The sequence below is a fragment of the Echiichthys vipera genome, assembly GCF_963691815.1.
Source record: "Echiichthys vipera genome assembly, chromosome: 2".
NCBI classification, from domain to species: domain Eukaryota; kingdom Metazoa; phylum Chordata; class Actinopteri; order Perciformes; family Trachinidae; genus Echiichthys; species Echiichthys vipera.
Window position 1 is genome coordinate 4,141,089 of NC_139827.1, and position 19,973 is coordinate 4,161,061.

Below are 19,973 nucleotides of genomic sequence, written 5' to 3' on the forward strand. Positions count from 1 at the left end.
TGCAGTCGCGTTACCGCACCGCTGAGACGAAAAGAGAGCTGAGCCGAAAGGCAAGGCTCATGATCTACCGGTCAATCTTGGTTCCTACCCTCACCTGTGGTCATGAAAGCTGGGTCAGGACCCAAAGAACCAGGTCGCGGGTACAAGCGGCAGAAATGTGTTTTCTCAGGAGGGGAGCTGCAGTCTCCCTTAGAGAGAGGGGGAGAAGTTCAGCATCCGTGAGGAACTCGGAGTAGAGCCGCTGCTCCTTTGCGTTGAAAGGAGCCAGTTGACGTGGTTCAGGCCCCATGGGCGCCTCCCTAGGGAGGTGTTCCAGGCCAACCAGCTGGGAGGAGGCCTCGGGGAAGACCCAGGACCAGGTGGAGAGATTAGATCTCCACACTGGCCTGGGAACGCCTCGGGATCCCCCAGTTAGAGCTGGATAATGTGGCCCGGGAAAGGGAAGTTTGGAGTCCCCTGCTAAAGCTGCTGCCCCCGGGTTCACTTCACAGTGTGAAATACTTAGCTCAGGTGAATTCAATCTCAATTTTCAATGGTTCCTTATTTTTCTAACTTATGAATATGAAAAGTATGAATTTAAAAAAAAAATAAAAAAATATCTAAAAATATAGTATATATTGTTGCTGTTATTCTTATAGTTTATATTTCCCTCTGTTTATATTGTTCATATTGTTCTATAATTTCTACAATTCATTGTTTCTTAGTGATGCTTCTTCTACGTTTGCTTTCCACTTTGCTGCTGTAAAAAGGAAATTTCCCCTTTGTGGGACTCATAAAGGAATATCTCATCATATCTGATCTTAAATGACATGCCCGTTGTGGTTATCGGGTTTTGTTGACTGTGCTGTACAAAGCAGCTGGATCCTCTCCAGGTTCCTGACCTCTCGCTCTGAGAAAGAGAACGAAACAAAAGTTGATTCTGAAGAAATGACCTTAAATAATTCACGTCATAATAATAGGAACGCGAGTGCAATGAATTAATTTCAAAGTTCTGTCGTTTGTAATGAGGATAATGACCCTGTGTGAGGAGCTGCTCACCTTGGTGCAGCACTGGCACTGCTGAACTTGACCGCAGCGTACTCAATGACTTCCTGTTGCGCCGTGTGTCTGAGGGCCTGAGCTTGTCTCATGTTGGAGTAGAGAGGATCTGCCTGGATGTTAGAGAAGTGGATGCTGGCATACTGAAGTTCACCCTGCTCCCCTGGCTGTCCCTGATCAGGTGGACACTGCAGAGACATAAAAAACATGTCAGCTCCATATTTTACATGCGTAGGTAGGTCTTGCAGTTGGAAAGTGCATTCTTGCAGAGGATTGCAACCAAGACAGAAAAGGCCAAAGCAACAGCAGCTTTGGTAATAATGGAATTAGTATCTCTGCTTTACCGAGATGTTACTGTTTGTCAAAAAAGACAAGACAGGAAAAGGAGAAAAAGGAGGAAAGATTCTGGATGTGCCTGGGATTTAGTCATTTAGTCACATCCCAGATCAGAATCATATAACTCTTCCACAGTGAGGACTCAACCAGGGTTGAACCAGGGTAGATTTGTGGAAAGGAAAGGAAAGGTGGGTCGAACACAGGTTGGACAAGGGTTGACTTCAATGTAAATGGCACAATTACAGGGTGGCTAAGTAATAATTGGTATGCATTGCTGTCAGGTTCAGGTTGGTGTGGAAATGGATTTCTTCAATAAAGATCAACAAACAGGATCAGCTCTTTATTTTGAAAAAGTGTTTTCCTCCGCAGACAAAAATACGTTCACCCTTGCGTCCTCACAAAACCCAGAGCTTAGCAGAAATGACACAGATCCAAAACGTGCTCGGTCTTTAAGAGGAGGAGACAGGACGCGATAAGCCTTGGTTGGGTGACTTCTTTAGACCAAACAAAACACGCCTCAGACTTTCCAATTCTGGACATTCTGAACTTCTCTCATCACAAGGTCTCTAAAACAGAGTGCACATGCCCAAATATGCCGTTATACCATCATGAGGCAGTTATTTGCGTTATCCATTAAGAAGGAGAAGACACTGAACTGCGTCTGACCTGACAAAACTATGATCATGAATTACAAATATCCAAAATTCCCACAACATCGGATAACCCCCATCTGACCTAACCTGACTCTCGCCAGATGAATTTCGTTCATCCTTGCTTCTGCCTAGCTCCAACCCGTCCATCTGGGATGGCTCCATAGGAGAGGAATTTGGGGACCAGTAAAAAAAATGGTCGAGCCTACCGGCAGGTGCGTGTCACGTAGCGGAGAAGCGACTGTTTTGATTCAGACAACAATGGCTGCATCGGGGAAGTTTGCATTGATCATCTACCGACATTGCTCTGATCGCACCGCTGCTAAGATGTTGGCTGTTTTGAATTGGTTTTTGCATCGCTCTCAGCATCACGGGTTGGTTCCGATGTGAGTGGTTGAAGTAGCATGTCAATAAAGATGACGGACGAGTGTTTTTCCGATCCTATGCAAGGAGTAGGAATAGAAATTCGTCTCGGTTTCCAGGAGAACCAGCGAGTGACTCAGCAGGATGAATGAAATGGGTCCTCACCTGTCCCCCGTTGTTCGGTCTCTCTTCCACGGACATCTTCTTTTTTCTGACGATTAAGTTAAAAAAGAAATGATTGCATGTTTTTTAGCTCCGACACAAATTTCCAACTGCTTTTCAATGATTTACCAAACAATGACTCAGTGAAGCAGAACCGCTCACCTAACCCACAGGAACGCACAGAGAGATATGAACACCAGCAGAACGACAAGGACCATTACAGCAGCTGCTACTCCTCCTGAGAAATAGGGATCTAAAGAAAGCACAGGCAGGTAATTCGGGTGTTTCAGCATATTTGGGCCCATTGGTCCCATAAAGTAATATATGAGATAACATGCATTAAAAAATGTCCAGGTTCCCAGTGTATGTGTGCATTCATCCATGAATTTCCTGCTGAGTACGGGTTGAATATCTCTCGGCCAATTCATATGATACCTTTATTATGTAACGACAGAGTGAAAAACGAATTACGACCGCTGTTTCACACCCAACATAAAAACCTGGATTATTCCCTTTATTGGATCTTGGCATCAGCTTCTCTAGGGAGGCAGAGCAGTCCCAGATAAGCTTCTCAAAGTACTTCTTCCCCTGGTTGAGAAATATCACCGTCTGCTAAATTTCCTGACCTATTGAAAACATAGAAGCTGATAATTGTACCTGCGACAACAGTCAGATATAAGGTGTTGTTACGGCGTCCTCTTCTGTTCTCAGCTACACAGTAATAACTCCCACTGTGCTCAGCTCTGAAGTCAGTGATGCTGAAGTTCTGTCCTGATGCTTTTGGTGACTCTTCGTTCTCCTTGTACCAGGTGTATTTAGCTGCTGGGTTAGCATCACTGCTACAGGTCAGATTCACTGAACTGCCCTCCTCTACCTCAGCAGAGGGACTCGCTGACACAGAGGGAAGCTTCGGAGCATCTGGAGGAGATTTGGAGAATTCTGTGTCATTTACATCAGCGTATGATGTATGTGTTCAATGTAAGCATGGCTAATTTTACATGGTGCATGTAGATTAAAGGCATGTATTTACTATTATTGCCTGTCAATGACTACAGTTTGCCTGTCAACGACTACAGTTAACAGTAAATTCACATCACTTCTCTGAGGATTGTTAAATGTTAAGAGTTCTGTACCCAACAAATAACATGTGAACCAGGTACACTGTGTCTACGGGTCATACGACCCTCACTGCTGGGTCACCGGGACACCAGATTTGATTCTGTTTTGTTCATTTTTTTACTTACACTGAACATCCACAGACAGAGGCGATGAAATGATCCGTCCAAACTGATTCTCAGACTTGCAGTGGTAGATCCCTCTGTCCTCAGAGCTGATGGAGGGGAAATGATAACTTCCTTCTGCACCTTGAAGCAGCGTTTGTTTCTCCTTGTACCAGGTGTATTTAGCTGCTGGGTTAGCATCACTGCTACAGATCAGAGTCACTGAACTGCCCTCCACTATCTCACCAGAGGGACTCACTGATGCAGAGGGAAGCTTTGGAGCATCTGGAAAAGATAAAACAAGATGCAAATGTGAAACAGGCAGAGCTGAATAATTGTACACTTTGGATTGGATAATGAAGTTTTTTTACATTAGCTGCATTTTACTCACATTTCACACTGATAACGATATTTTCAGATGCCAAGCTCCCCAGCTTGTTATAAGCTGTACAGTAATACTCTCCAGAGTCAGAGGACTGGATGGACCTGAACACAAGCTGTGGTCTATTACTGAGACACTTAAAGTTTGGTTTCCTCCTACACCAGGCAAAAGTAGCTGCTGGGTTAGCATCAGTGCTACAGGTCAGATTCACTGAACTGCCCTCCTCTACTTCAGCAGAGGGACTCACTGACACAGAGGCAAGCTTTGGACCATCTGGAGGAAAAAACATGAACGGATTTAACAATTAATTTCAAAATGGGGTTTTACTGTGAAACATTTCCTACAGAAACAACATGGGGTCCTTTTAGCATGGCACTTTTGCACCAACACACACCCACACACACTGAAAGAGAGCAGTAATATCCATGTCCTTTAAGAAGTTTCCTTTTGTGTGTGTGTGTGTGTGTGTGTGTGTCTGTGTGTCTGTGTGTCTGTGTGTCTGTGTGTGTGTGTGTGTGTGTTTGTGTGTCTGTGTGCCTGTGTGTGTGTGTGCCAAACTAGAAGGGTCATGTTCCTCTTAAAGCTCAAAGCACATAAACAGAGACAGAGGAAATGACCCAGGTTCAGCGTCTTGAGACAAAGCCATGTCTAGTGATGTAAATAAGATAAATCTGTGCATTAAAATGGAAATATGTGACAGACGTGTGTCAGTACGACAGCTTAAAGTGAACTCACACACTAAAGGAGAGGAGAAGTCCTCATGTCCTTTAACAGCACATTTATATCTGTCTGTATAACCAAAAAGGAAGTCTGCATAAGAAGATGCGTCTTCCTTTATTTTCTGTCCGTTCTTGTACCAGATGTAGGAAGTTGGACCAGGTAGACGACAGCTGCTGTGACACTGAAGCTGAGAATTGGAATATGATCCGCTCACCTGCACCTGCAGATCTAATGTGAACAGACATGTCAGTATGATGTACAGTCGGGTGAATAGTTAAATCTTCCAGTGAACATGTTACCTGTGACAGAAAGAGTGACTCCAGGATTACCAAAGAATCTGTTTTGTTCTGTTTTGAACCTGAAATAGTACTCAGCTGAGTCGCTCTCCCTCAGGTCGGTGATTGTCAGAGTGCAGTAATTCTCATCACAGTGATCATGAACACGACCTGAATGAGTCCGTTCTAAGTCTGTTCGCTGAGCCACATCAGCCTTTTTACTGTCTGTGAACCAGAAGGTTTCAAGAACTTTGTTATCTCTGCCGTTTAATGTGGATGGGTTTGTGTAGCTGCACATTATTCGCACTGTTGATCCTTTTAAAGCACAGATCTCAGTCCCAGTGTATGTGACTGACCAGCCGTTGTCTCCCTGTATCACTGTAACACAGAAGAAACCATCATTCATAACATAGAGCAGATCACACTACCAAAATGATTTACGGAAAAGGTAACCTGAACATCCTTCAAATTCCTCCATTAGCAATTATCTGCATTGTCATGAAAAGGTGCAAACAACTGTTTAACAACAACTGGACTTTTAGGTGTTTATCATTATTTATCATAGTTAGGACACAACAACTATGAGGTTCACAGTTGAGGTGGTTCAGGATCATCTAGTAAGGATGAACCCTGGGCGCCTCCCTAGGGAGGTGTTCCAGGCACGTCCAGCTGGGAGGAGGCCTCGGGGAAGACCCAGGACCAGGTGGAGAGATTAGATCTCCACACTGGCCTGGGAACGCCTCAGGATCCCCCAGTTAGAGCTGGTTAATGTGGCCCGGGAAAGGGAAGTTTGGGGTCCCCTGCTAAAACTGCTGCCCCAACGACCCGACCCCGGATAAGAGGCTGAAGATGAGATGAGATGAGATGAGAAAACAATGTGTGTTAGTAGTGTTTGTTTTTACTTTGGTTCGTTCATTCATTCAAAATCCTGAAAAGTGCATCTGATGTGTCAGCGGAGAAAGAATACAAATGTATTTTACAGTTAGTTTCTGGGATATATATATATATATATATAAATACAGCAGAAGAGTATTATAATTAATTAAATACTCACTTGTTAACTTCCCTTTTTCTAACTCCTGTTTAAAATAATGATTTTTGACTTTTTGTTGCTGTCACTTAAATAAAACATCAGTGGACAACTGTTTGCTCGGTAAGAGTGGAGGATGTACTTTAATATGCATGAATAGAAGAAGAAGAAGAAGAAGAAGAAGAATGACTTTATTTATCCCGCAACGGGGAAATTTCACTCTTATTATTAATTATGTTACACACACAGGCCCGAAATACACACACATGCACAGACAGGACCTATATACATACAATTAATGGAGAGATGTCAGAGCGAGGGGGCTGCCAGTGACCGGCGCCCCGAGCATTTGGGGGTTCGGTGCCTTGCTCAACAGCACCCAGGAGATGAACTGGCACCTCTCCAGCCACCAGTCGACGCTCCATACATGGTTCACACAGGGAGTTGAACCAGCGACCCTACGGTTCCCAGCAAAGTCACCTAAGGACTGAGCTACTGCCGCCCAAATAATAATAATAATACATCATGTGGTACCGTATCATGTTAATTATTAGAGGGTGGGTTGATTTCTTGGACACTTCCCTCTCTGTTCACTCTGTGGTCAGGTTGCTGCTGAGTTAAGTGTGAGAAATTAAAAAATAGATGCGGAGCACTGAAGTGTAGGAAACTGTGAACAGCAGCTATGATATAGAGATACAGTGAGACCAAAAATGACGAGTGTTATCAACACATAGCCTGGAAACATCACACTCAGAGCAGAGAGCACAGACAGAAGTAGCAGGGTTGGGCGCAGATGTGTGATGAATAAAGAGAAGTTGAGTTGTGTGTGAGACCAATTTCCCTCTAAAAACTTTGGCACGATGAAAGTCAGGGGTCGCTTCTACAAACAGGGACGTCCTATTACAAAGTAATGTGTTTTCATAGGGTGGGGTGGGGACAGTTATGAATAAAGACCCACAATATTCTCAGTTTACAGTTTACAGCAGGTAGAAATGCTCAGGGCACAGTTACTTCATATAAAAGATGTTGGCGAACACATTATAAGATCGTCCTAATGTCCATGAACCGACACAATAACAAGGGAAAAACTTAATGTCTGGGGAGTTTCCACATACACACAAAACTAAAAACCATTATTTGAGGAGCTCTTTTCCAAAACGCTCTAAATCCATTTTAATAGTTTTCAGGAAAATTACATTTTTTACCCAGACCCACACATTTGGTTAATATTCAGTTTATCTTGTCAGAATGGTTTTTATGGCTCAGTCTGAACGTGTTGAACGGACGGACGAAACAAAAAAAACTCTCCCACTTCAGAGCGCCGCCATGTTGGATCGCATAGAACGCTCACTGAATTCTGATTGGTCGAGAGGACGTATCGCATTTAGGCTAAAAATAGGTTTGGCGCTGGTCGCGGTTTGGAAAGGAACTGCAGCTTGAGACCATTTTAAACAAGGAAATAAAGCGATTTGGCATCAAACACTGATGAAGCAGTGAAAAGGTTCTGTAAACAGCAAAGTGGCTCAAACTCATTTATTTTAAATTTGGCTTTTATCTCGTTTTGGAAAAGAGCTCTTCATTTGTAGCATTCTCAGGAAAGTTTGCCTTTCACACACCTGTGACCTTCAGATACACATTTCTTTTTTTTGTGACAGTTTTTCCAGCCTTTATTGTCTAGGACGGAGAGGAAATAGGGTGAGAGAGAGAGGGGGAGACATGCAGAAAGGGGCCGCAGGGTCGGAGTTGAACCTGCGGCCTGCATGTCTCCCCCTCTCTCTGCCGTTGCCTCGAGGACCTTCAGCCTCTTTATATAAAATCAAATCAAATCAACCTTTATTTATTTGGCGCTTTTCATACAGAAAAGTATCGCAAAGTGCCGAGTTACAGAGATGTACGGAAAAAGAGAAACATCCAATAAAATCAGGAGAAGAAAGTTAAAAGAACTCAACCCTCCCACAGTCATGCACAGAGACACACACACATATGTTTACGTTCATACACACATTCACATAAACACACACAGCCACGCTGACACGGTGACACACAGACACACACCTACACCAACGCTAGCTGTCACTACAGAGACATGGCCGGGCAGCGAGACCTGAGGTACAGAGGAGTCTAGAGGAAGCTACCTTTGGGGGGGGGGCAACCACACCGGGAGAGATCCCAGTCCAAGGTCACAGGGAGCACCGCCACAGAGACCACCCCGACCCGGGCAGACAGGAGCCTCCGCACCAAGGTGCAGAGCCCTCTAGTCGCCCGGGCCGGAACCGTCCACGGGACAGCACCCCCCGCGGCCAAGATCAGAGACAACTCCCAAACTGGCAGCCCCCTGAGGAAACACTGGAGACTAAAAACTGTTGACTAGAACAGTAAAGGGTTAAATATGGAGGCTAAACACAAGGGACTAAAACATAAAAGCATAAAAGCACAGAGGCTAAAACATGAAATAGAAAATAAAAGCATAAGAGCATAAGACATGAGGACATAAAAATAAATAAAAGCATGAAGGCTCAAACACAGAGAGGGGCGACTGCTCTAACCGCTGTTCCACTGGTCCTCCAGACACACATTTGTTTTAAATCATCATGACTCCACTTTCTACGGAAGCTCAACAATTTGGATGTGACCAAAAACATTTTAACAATGTACATAAACCTAATGGAAAGTATTGGATCTTTTAATACGATCGTAGGGTACGGTAATTTGAATTGTGAGAGAAAGAAGAAGATGCAGAACATCATACACATGGCCTCCAAGATCATTGGTGAATAAAATCTGGTTGTTTCGGGTTGGTGTTAGCGACAACAGCTGTTCACAGGTGTAAACAATGGAGCCGCTGCATTGTTGCGTCCAGACGGAGACGCGGTCGGCATAAATAGTCCCAAGAATGAGACAAACGGACAAAAAACATGTAAGAAAGTTCACGAACATAGTTGGCTAAGGTTAGCACGACGACTCACAGGGAAAAAAGCACTGATAAAAAAGACAGTAAATAAGATAAAATAGCTCAAAAGTGCGGAAAGGAGGGAGAGCATCTGTTGCTGGCTGCCGCTCGACGCAGCGCCGGAAGCAGAATTTGGAGGAAAACCTGCTTCTGACTTTGCTGCTGTGTTTCTATTCTATATTGTGTATTTAGCAGACGTGAGTGCAGATCTACTTTACCTGACACCGAGAGAAGGAAGACAACAAATCCACTCGCCGCTGCAGTTAAACTCACAGCTGCTCCTCTCATCTCTCTGAGACGTTAAACAATGGAGCAGATTACGTAATGTACACTAGAGATTATGCAGTAAAGTTAAAATCAATAAACTGTTTGTGCTTACGATGAAGAAGGGTGTCGTCTTCAGAGATGCTGTTCCTCTGTTGGCAGTAAGCAGAGGACCGATATCAGGCTGTTTAAAGACGAGACTTCCTTCCTCTTTAGATTATTTACATACGTGACGAAGGCAAATACCAAGAATTAGTTACAACACACAGTTGGGTTGTTTTACGAATCATAAAATCTGTTTTGCTGTGTCAGGTTCAAACAACCTAAAACATCCAAAACATAACAAAAGAGAGAGAGAAACAATATGAGTTATAGCTGTAAGGGAGATCGGACACACAACTGCAACTTTTCACACGTTGCTCAATTCATTATGTTCATGAGTTACATCTCTGAGGGAGAGGGGACACATGTTGCTCGTCCCTGAAACATGTTCTGTCTTTAAGCAGATGAGCAGTGTCTGTCATTGCACAGATACCTCTTTGGTGACTCATCATCAGTCGTGCTTATCTGATTTCTTCTACCTGTCACAGTTCCACTCTGCACCTGCTTCAATCTGCCAATCAGGCACACCCCTCTCATCAAGCCAACTCCACTCACCTGTGCTCTCTGCTCTGGCTGCATTTAAGCCCCAACTCCACACTCACTCATTGCCAGATTGTTCTCGATGCTTGCACCAGACTCTCCAGCGTTACTCTGCCTGATCTCCCGTTTTCGACCCAGCCTGCCTCTGACTATCCTGCCTGACCGATCTCCTGGAAAACCACCTCAGCCTTCCGTCCCTGACCACGATCCTCGCCTGTCCCCTTCTGGATTCTGCCTGTCGGCTCCGGTGGCTAACTGGCGGTTACCTGGTTCAGCTCTTCAGAGTGAGTGTAACTCAAGTCTCCTCTGTGGCTACCTGCAGCGGCGTGACTCTGATTATTCCCTGCATCAAGCCAATAAAGTTTGTTACCAACGATACCTGCCTGTATTTGTGCTGCTATTGGGTCCCAACCAAACCTGTTACACTACCTGCAACACAACTCTGCACAAATTAGCTACACACACACACACACACACACACACACACACACACACACACACACACACACACACACACACACACACACACACACACACACACACACACACACACACACACACACACACACACACACACACACACACACACACACACACACACACACACACACACACACACACACACACACACACACACACACACACACACACACACACACACACACACACACACACACACACACACACACACACACACACACACACACACACACACACACACACACACACACACACACACACACACACACACACACACACACACACACACACACACACAGTAAGGTTAGGTTAGGTTATATGTAAAGGCAATTTGAGTAAATATGAGATTACTTTATGTACAATTATTCCAACATCCCATCAAAACCAGAAAAAAAAGCATTAAAAAAGAGATAAGAACAGTTAATGTCTATGTGCACTGATACAGGGCGTCACACAGTCTGCAGGTATAGCAAAAGCACAGGAGTGTATGCGATATATGAAACATAGTTTTAATTATAAGAGGGTTCGGGAAATTACATTTTTCTTGGTTTGCTTCTTTTATGTTTACGCTGCAATCAGGTTTCCACTGTTGCCAGAGAAATGCAAAACGGTGAGATGTATAAATAAAGTTTCGGTGTGGACACGTCTACACAAATGAATAAAGATAAGGACAGCACTCAGAGTTTACTGATTTAATCAGTTTGTCACACAAACATTTCAGGTCAGATGCCCTCCCTAAGCATGCAACGGTTATCACTACTGTTATGCAGAGGTGTGGTAATTAAAGATCACCACACCATCCCATACTACCAGTAGGTGGAGTTCCAATCCAACCCGCAATTGCCTTTATATTCACAGTCTTCATTAAGGGAACCCATGAAAACAGACAACAAAACTCATAACCAGTAAACCCCTTTAAAAGAAAAGGGCAGGAAAATTAAATATTACATAAAAAATGTTGGATAAAATGAACAAAATCTTTCTAATTATTGAAATTAAATCCTTTATTGAAAAAAAAACAAGAATAGGAAAATAAAATCCATCGTAAAAAACAAGTAGGAGCCAGTTAAGGTGGTTCGGGCATCTGGTAGGGATGCCCCCTGAGCGCCTCCCTAGGGAGGTGTTCCAGACCTCGGGGAGGACCTAGGACCAGGTGGAGAGATTAGATCTCCACACTGGCCTGGGAACGCCTCGGGATCCCCCAGTTAGAGCTGGTTAATGTGGCCCGGGAAAGGGAAGTTTGGGGTCCCCCGCTAGAGCTGCTGCCCCCGAGACCCGACCACGGATAAGAGGGTGAAGATGAGATGAGTTGAGATGATAAAAAACAAGAAAATTCAATCTTCTCCTGCAACCCACAGGGAATAAGTACAGATGTCCTGAATGTCAATGGGGGAGAAAACTTTTTTTCAATTATTGTTGGCAAAAACCTAAGTTTATCTCGTACGTAGAAGACAGTATCGTCTACATACGAGATCAACTTTTAGGCTTAACTAGGCTGTTTTGAGGGATAGAAAGCCGTGCTCAGTGAAGCGTTTGGTGCACAATACAAAGGGCATTGAAAGTTCAGCAAAATGCAGAATAAACAAAAGTTCTTAGTTAACTACAAACGTCCGTAAAACATAATGGAACTGTGCATAGGCGCCACATTGGGTGCAACAGTGTAGATATAAGGTCTGATGAAATTACACTGTTCTAATTAAATAAAGACTTCTTAAACTAATGATACAATAACATCCTACTAAACATTAATCATTACCTTGTTCAACAGTAAAATAACTAAAGTTCACTTAATGATGTATTTGCCATTTATTAATGGTGGTTATGATAAAATGTCTGGGGCGATAAGGTGATCTAGTGGTAAGCCTCACAGCGAGAAGGTTCCAGGTTCGCATCCCGGTTGGGGCCCTTCTGTGTGGAGTTTGCATGTTCTCCCCGTGTCTGCGTGGGTTTTTTCCGGGTTCTCCGGTTTCCTCCCACAGTCCAAAGACGTGCAGGTGTTCGGTTCATTGATGAGAGAGTATTATTAGAAATGAAATACTCACAGGGAGAAACCTCAAACATGCAGGACAGTGGCCCTCCAGGACCAGAATTGGGCACCCCTACTCTTACCATTCTGCTTCAGAATGCTGGGGCTACTGTGACTCAGTGGCAGAGCGGGTTCGATCCCCACCTCCCCCGGTCCACATGTCGAAGTGTCCTTGGGCAAGACACTGAACCCTGAATTGCTCCTCGTGCTGCGCATGGGTGTGTGAATGTGGTGTGAATGATTAGATTAGATGGTCTGTAGATGTCAACTGCCATCAGTGTGAATGTCTGTGTGAATGGGTGAATGTGACACACACTGTGAGTCGTCAGAAGACTAGAGAAGGTGCTATATAAGTACAAGTCCATTTACCATTTACATGCTGCTGCTACTGAAAAATGTATGCGAGTCCTGCCTCTGGTTCAACTGCATCTGAAAGACAAAAACGCACAAAACTTGTGTAAAGTTATGAAAGGAACTGTGACTTTAAATCGGAAGTGAGCCTGTTTTATCTGATGCAGGAGGCTCCGACCTGACTGGACTTCCCTCCAGGTCTTCCTTCTCCTCTGTGTCTTCGGTGTCTTCTGTCTCAGCTGCATTCTCGTACACAGGACTGGAGTCTAACTGAGGAGGAGAGACGACAAAACGATTCACAGTCAGAGCTTTGACTCACAACCCGACGGGTTCAGATCCCCTGCCAGGCTATGATCCCTCAGAATATCCCCAGGCTTAAATCGCACACACTTCCTGGATATTTAGTCAACGTACATGAAATGTTAAAAAAGCAGTGGGAATTTGTGTTTTCAACAGCCTGGCTGCCAGAAAAAAAATGTTTGCATTCTACCTTTCTGCAAACCACAGACCAAACCGACGTTGATATTTAATGCTTTTGGCACCTTTTTACATCTGTATGCAACGTACTGGGCTTCCAACTGAAAGTGTTAATATTACACATCCAGGGCAAGTGCTCAAGCCCAGGAGACTGCAGACTTGCCTCAAAGGGAAGCTTAATTACATTAAAAAATGTGCTTATATATATATACACATATACACCCACTCACCTCTATCTCTATAGGTTCATGTGGTTCAGTAGTGAAGCTCAGAGTGTTCTTCTTCCTGAATTGAATCCAACAACAACAAACACAAATGTAACATAATGAAATTAATCACAGTAAAACTTTAGGAAGTTTGCAGCAGTAAATAAATAAGCGCTGACTGAACAGATGGATGTTTGCTGACGTACCTCATCCACAGACTCAGGAGAAGAAGAACAACCAGCATCAAGACCACCACAGTCGACCTGAAGACGTTCATAATTGTTGTTGTCGACATCACTAGAAATATAGAAAGACGATAAGATTAGACTGATGAATCACTTTGCCAGGGGACACTGTCGTCCACCTCTGACAGGATTTCTGACAAGGAAAAAAAGTGACAGAGCGATCGAAAGAAAAGAAGATAAAAGTACAAATAAGATGAAGTTTAGTGTGATAGAATAGAATAAAGTCTAGATACACTTTCACCTATATTGTGCTGTATGGATTACACACAAAGTAAAAGGCATACTCATAATTGAACTGGTTTCACATCCATAGTTGCACACGGGAAGGCAAACTGTGTGTGTGTGTGTGTGTGTGTGTGTGTGTGTGTTTGAATGTGGAGAACTCACTGGACACAACAGTCAGATATAAGGTGTTGTTACGGCGTCCTCTCCTGTTCTCAGCCACACAGTAATAACTCCCACTGTGTTCAGCTCTGAAGTCGGTGATGCTGAAGTTCTGTCCTGATGCTTTTGGTGACTCTTCGTTCTCCTTGTACCAGGTGAAGTTAGCTGCTGGGTTAGCATCACTGCTACAGATCAGAGTCACTGAACTGCCCTCCTCTACCTCAGCAGAGGGACTCACTGACACAGAAGGAAGCTTCGGAGCATCTGGAGGAGATTTAGAGAAATCTGTGTCATTTACATCAGCGTATGATGTATGTGTTCAATGTAAGCATGGCTTATTTTACATGGTGCATTTAGATTAAAGGCATGTATTTACTATTATTGCCTGTCAATGACTACAGTTTGCCTGTCAACGACTACAGTTAACAGTAAATTCACATCACTTCTCTGAGGATTGTTAAATGTTAAGAGTTCTGTACCAAATAAATAACATGTGAACCAGGTACACTGTGTCTACGGGACATATGACCCTCACTGCTGGGTCACCAGGACACCAGATTTGATTCTGTTTTGTTCATTTTTTTACTTACACTGAACATCCACTGACAGAGGCGATGAAATGATCCGTCCAAACTGATTCTCAGACTTGCAGTAGTAGATCCCGCTGTCCTCAGAGCTGATGGAGGTGAAATGATAACTTCCTTTTGCACGTTGAAGCAACGTTTGGTTCTTCTTGTACCAGGTGTATTTAGCTGCTGGGTTAGCGTCACTGCTACAGCTCAGAGTCACTGAACTGCCCTCCACTATCTCACCAGAGGGACTCACTGATGTAAAGGAACGCTTTGGAGCATCTGGAAAAGATAAAACAAGATGCAAATGTGAAACAGGCAGAGCTGAATAATTGTACACTTTGGATTGGATAATGAAGGTTTTTACATTAGATGCATTTTACTCACATTTCACACTGATAACGATATTTTCAGATGCCGAGTGCCCCAGCTGGTTAGAAGCTCTACAGTAATACTCTCCAGAGTCAGAGGACTGGATGGACCTGAACACAAGCTGTGGTCCATTACTGAGACACTTAAAGTCTGGTTTCCCCCCATACCAGGCAAAAGTAGCTGCTGGGTTAGCATCAGTGCTACAGCTCAGAGTCACTGAACTGCCCTCCTCTACTTCAGCAGAGGGACTCACTGACACAGAGGGACGCTTTGGAGCATCTGGAGGAAAAGACATGAACGGATTTAACAATTAATTTCAAGATGGGGTTTTACTTTGTAACATTTCCTACAGAAACAACATGGGGTCCTTTTAACATGGCACTTTTGCATCAACTCACACTCACACACACTGAAAGAGAGCGGTAATATCCATGTCCTTTTGTGTGTGTGTGTGTGTGTGTGTGTGTGTGTGTGTGTGTGTGTGTGTGTGTGTGTGTGTGTGTGTGTGTGTGTGTGTGTGTGTACATAAACAGAGACAGAGGAAATGACCCAGGTTCAGCGTCTTGAGAAAAAGCCATGTCTAGTGATGTAAATAAGATAAATCTGTGCATTAAAATGGAAATATGTGACAGACGTGTGTCAGTACGACAGCTTAAAGTGAACTCACACACTGAAGGAGAGGAGAAGTCCTCATGTCCTTTAACAGCACATTTATATCTGTCTGTATAACCATAAAGGAAGCCTGCATAAGATGCGTCTTCCTTTATTTTCTGTCCGTTCTTGTACCAGATGTAGGAAGTTGGACCAGGTAGACGACAGCTGCTGTGACACTGAAGCTGAGAGTAGGAATATGATCCGCTCACCTGCACCTGCAGATCTAATGTGAACAGACATGTCAGTATGATGTACAGTCGGGTGAATAGTTAAATCTTCCAGTGAACATGTTACCTGTGACAGAAAGAGTGACTCCAGGATTACCAAAGAATCTGTTTTGTTCTGTGATGAACCTGAAATAGTACACAGCTGAGTCGCTCTCCCTCAGGTCGGAGATTGTCAGAGTGCAGTCATTCTCATCACAGTGATCGTGAACACGACCTGAATGAGTCCGTTCTAAGTCTGTTCGCTGAGCCACATCAGCCTTTTTAATGTCTGTGAACCAGAAGGTTTCAACAACTTTGTTGTCTCTGCCGTTTAATGTGGATGGGTGTGTGTAGCTGCAGATTATTCGCACTGTTGATCCTTTTAAAGCACAGATCTCAGCAGAAGTGTAGGTGACTGACCAGCCGTTGTCTCCCTGTATCACTGTAACACAGAAGAAACCATCATTATTAACATAGAGCAGATCACACTACCAAAATGATTTACGGTAAAGGTAACCTGACATCCTTCAAATTCCTCCATCAGCAATTATCTGCATTGACATGAAAAGGTGCAAACAACTGTTTAACAACAACTGGACTTTTAGGTGTTTATCATAATTTATCATAGTTAGGACACAACAACTATGAGGTTCACAGTTGAGGTGGTTCAGGATCATCTAGTAAGGATGAACCCTGGGCGCCTCCCTAGGGAGGTGTTCCAGGCACGTCCAGCTGGGAGGAGGCCTCGGGGAAGACCCAGGACCAGGTGGAGAGATTAGATCTCCACACTGGCCTGGGAACGCCTCAGGATCCCCCAGTTAGAGCTGGTTAATGTGGCCCGGGAAAGGGAAGTCTGGGGTCCCCTGCTAAAGCTGCTGCCCCCGCGACCCGACCCCGGATAAGAGGCTGAAGATGAGATGAGATGAGATGAGAAAACAATGTGTGTTAGTAGTGTTTGTTTTTACTTTGGTTCATTCATTCAAAATCCTGAAAAGTGCATCTGATGTGTCAGCGGAGAAAGAATAGAAATGTATTTTACAGTTAGTTTCTGCTGTATATATATATATATATATATATATATATACAGCAGAAGAGTATTATTAGAAATAAAATACTCACTTAACTTCCCTTTTTCTTACTCCTGTTTAAAATAATGATTTTTGACTTTTTGTTGCTGTCACTTAAATAAAACATCAGTGGACAACTGTTTGCTCTTTAAGAGTGGAGGATGTACTTTAATATGCATGAATAGAAGAAGAAGAAGAATTACTTTATTTATCCCGCAACAGGGAAATTTCACTCTTATTATTAATCATGTTACACACACAGGCCCGAAATACACACACATGCACAGACAGGACCTATACATGCAACTAATGGAGAGATGTCAGAGCGAGGGGGCTGCCAGTGACCGGCTCCCCGAGCCTTTGGGGGTTCGGTGCCTTGCTCAACAGCACCCAGGAGATGAACTGGCACCTCTCCAGCCACCAGTCCACGCTCCATACATGGTTCACACAGGGAGTTGAACCAGCGACCCTACGGTTCCCAGCAAAGTCACCTATGGACTGAGCTACTGCCGCCCAAATAATAATAATAATAATAATACATCATGTGGTACCGTATCATGTTAATTATTAGAGGGTGGGTTGATTTCTTGGACACTTCCCTCTCTGTTCACTCTGTGGTCAGGTTGCTGCTGAGTTAAGTGTGAGAAATTAAAAAATAGATGCGGAGCACTGAAGTGTAGGAAACTGTGAACAGCAGCTATGATATAGAGATACAGTGAGATAAAAATGACGAGTGTTATCAACACATAGACTGGAAACATCACACTCAGAGCACAGACAGAAGTAGCAGGGTTGGGCGCAGATGTGTGATGAATAAAGAGAAGTTGAGTTGTGTGTGAGACCAATTTCCCTCTAAAAACTTTGGCACGATGAAAGTCAGGGGTCGCTTCTACAAACAGGGACGTCCTATTACAAAGTAATGTGTTTTCATAGGGTGGGGTGGGGACAGTTATGAATAAAGACCCACAATATTCCCAGTTTACAGTTTACAGCAGGTAGAAATGCTCAGGGCACAGTTACTTCATATAAAAGAAGTTGGCGAACACATTATAAGATCGTCCCAATGTCCATGAACCGACACAATAACAAGGGAAAAACTAAACGTCTGGGGAGTTTCCACATACACACAAAACTAAAACCATTATTTGTAGCGTTTCCAGGAAAGTTTGCCTTTCACACACCTCTGACCTTCAGACACACGTTTCTTTTTTTTAAAGATTATCTTTTGGCAGTTTTTCCAGCCTTTATTGTCTAGGACAGACAGGAAATAGGGTGAGAGAGAGAGGGAGAGACATGCAGAAATGTCTCCCCCTCTCTCTGCCGTTGCCTCGAGGACCTTCAGCCTCTTTATATAAAATCAAATCAAATCAACCTTTATTTATTTGGCGCTTTTCATACAGAAAAGTATCGCAAAGTGCCAAGTTACAGAGATGTACGGAAAAAGAGAGACATCAAATAAAATCAGGAGAAGAAAGTTAAAAGAACCCTCCCACAGTCATGCACAGAGACACACACACATATGTTTACGTTCATACACACATTCACATAAACACACACAGCCACGCTGACACACAGACACACAGACACACACCTACACCAACGCTAGCTGTCACTACAGAGACATGGCCGGGCAGCGAGACCTGAGGTACAGAGGAGGCTAGAGGAAGCTACCTTTGGGGGGGGGGCAACCACACCGGGAGAGATCCCAGTCCAAGGTCACAGGGAGCACCGCCACAGAGACCACCCCCAACCCGAGCAGACAGGAGCCTCCGCACCAAGGTGCAGAGCCCTCTAGCCGCCCGGGCCGGAACCGTCCACGGGACAGCACCCCCCGCGGCCAAGATCAGAGACAACTCCCAAACTGGCAGCACCCTGAGGAAACACTGGAGACTAAAAACTGTTGACTAGAACAGTAACGGGTTAAAATATGGAGGCTAAAAAACACGAGGGACTAAAACATAAAAGCATAAAAGCATAGAGGCTAAAACATGAAATAGAAAAAAAAAGGCATAAGAGCATAAGACATGAGGACATACAAATAAATAAAAGCATGAAGGCTCAAACACAGAGAGGGGCGACTGCTCTAACCGCTGTTCCACCGGTCCCCCAGACACACATTTGTTTTAAATCATCATGACTCCACTTTCTACGGAAGCTCAACAATTTGGATGTGACCAAAAACATTTTAACAATGTACATAAACCTAATGGAAAGTATTGGATCTTTTAATACGATCGTAGGGTACGGTAATTTGAATAGTGAGAGAAAGAAGAAGATGCAGAAAATCATACACAAGGCCTCCAAGATCATTGGTAAATAAAATCCGGTTGTTTCGGGTTGGTGTTAGCGACAACAGCTGTTCACGGGTGTAAACAATGGAGCTGCCGCATTGTTGCGTCCAGACGGAGACGCGGTCGGCAAAAATAGTCCCAAGAATGAGACAAACGGACAAAAAACACGTAAGAAAGTTCACGAACATAGTTTGCTAAGGTTAGCACGACGACTCACAGGGAAAAAAGCACCAATAAAAAAGACAGTAAATAAGATAAAAAGTGCGGAAAGGAGGGAGAGCATCTGTTGCTGGCTGCCGCTCGACGCAGCGCCGGAAGCAGAATTTGGAGGAAAACCTGCTTCTGACTTTGCTGCTGTGTTTCTATTCTATATTGTGTATTTAGCAGACGTGAGTGCAGATCTACTTTACCTGACACCGAGAGAAGGAAGACAACAAATCCACTCGCCGCTGCAGTTAAACTCACAGCTGCTCCTCTCATCTCTCTGAGACGTTAAACAATGGAGCAGATTACGTAATGTACACTAGAGATTATACAGTAAAGTTAAAATCAATAAACTGTTTGTGCTTACGATGAAGAAGGACGTCGTCTTCAGAGATGCTGTTCCTCTGTT

At 43.9% G+C, this 19,973-nt stretch overlaps 1 protein-coding gene across 1 annotated transcript; it reads right to left on the bottom strand.

Moving 5' to 3' along the window:
• Positions 1–259: 259 nt before the first annotated feature.
• Positions 260–19,973, bottom strand: LOC310963568 (sialoadhesin-like). The gene is made up of 20 exons (XM_083936434.1): positions 19,932–19,973; positions 19,771–19,844; positions 16,091–16,444; positions 15,810–16,019; positions 15,158–15,421; positions 14,792–15,052; positions 14,205–14,465; positions 13,779–13,869; positions 13,597–13,651; positions 13,068–13,159; positions 9,345–9,418; positions 5,171–5,524; positions 4,887–5,099; positions 4,161–4,424; positions 3,794–4,054; positions 3,207–3,467; positions 2,712–2,802; positions 2,553–2,598; positions 1,039–1,226; positions 260–889 (listed from the first exon to the last, which is right to left on the bottom strand). The coding sequence occupies exons 2-20, from the start codon at positions 19,838–19,840 to the stop codon at positions 823–825; spliced, it is 3,477 nt and encodes a 1,158-aa protein (XP_083792560.1). The 5' UTR covers positions 19,841–19,844; positions 19,932–19,973; the 3' UTR covers positions 260–822.

Excerpts from the sequence above, each read along its gene's own strand:
- LOC310963568 (XM_083936434.1), bottom strand. The coding sequence starts at position 19,840 with ATGAGAGGAGCAGCTGTGAGTTTAACTGCAGCGGCGAGTGGATTTGTT. Across the intron at positions 14,466-14,791 it reads TCTGTCAGTGGATGTTCAGT|ATGCTCCGAAGCTTCCTTCT; the intron begins GTAAGTAAAAAA and ends AATCTCCTCCAG. Across the intron at positions 4,425-4,886 it reads CTTCTCCTCTCCTTTAGTGT|ATGGTCCAAAGCTTGCCTCT; the intron begins GTGAGTTCACTT and ends TTTTTCCTCCAG.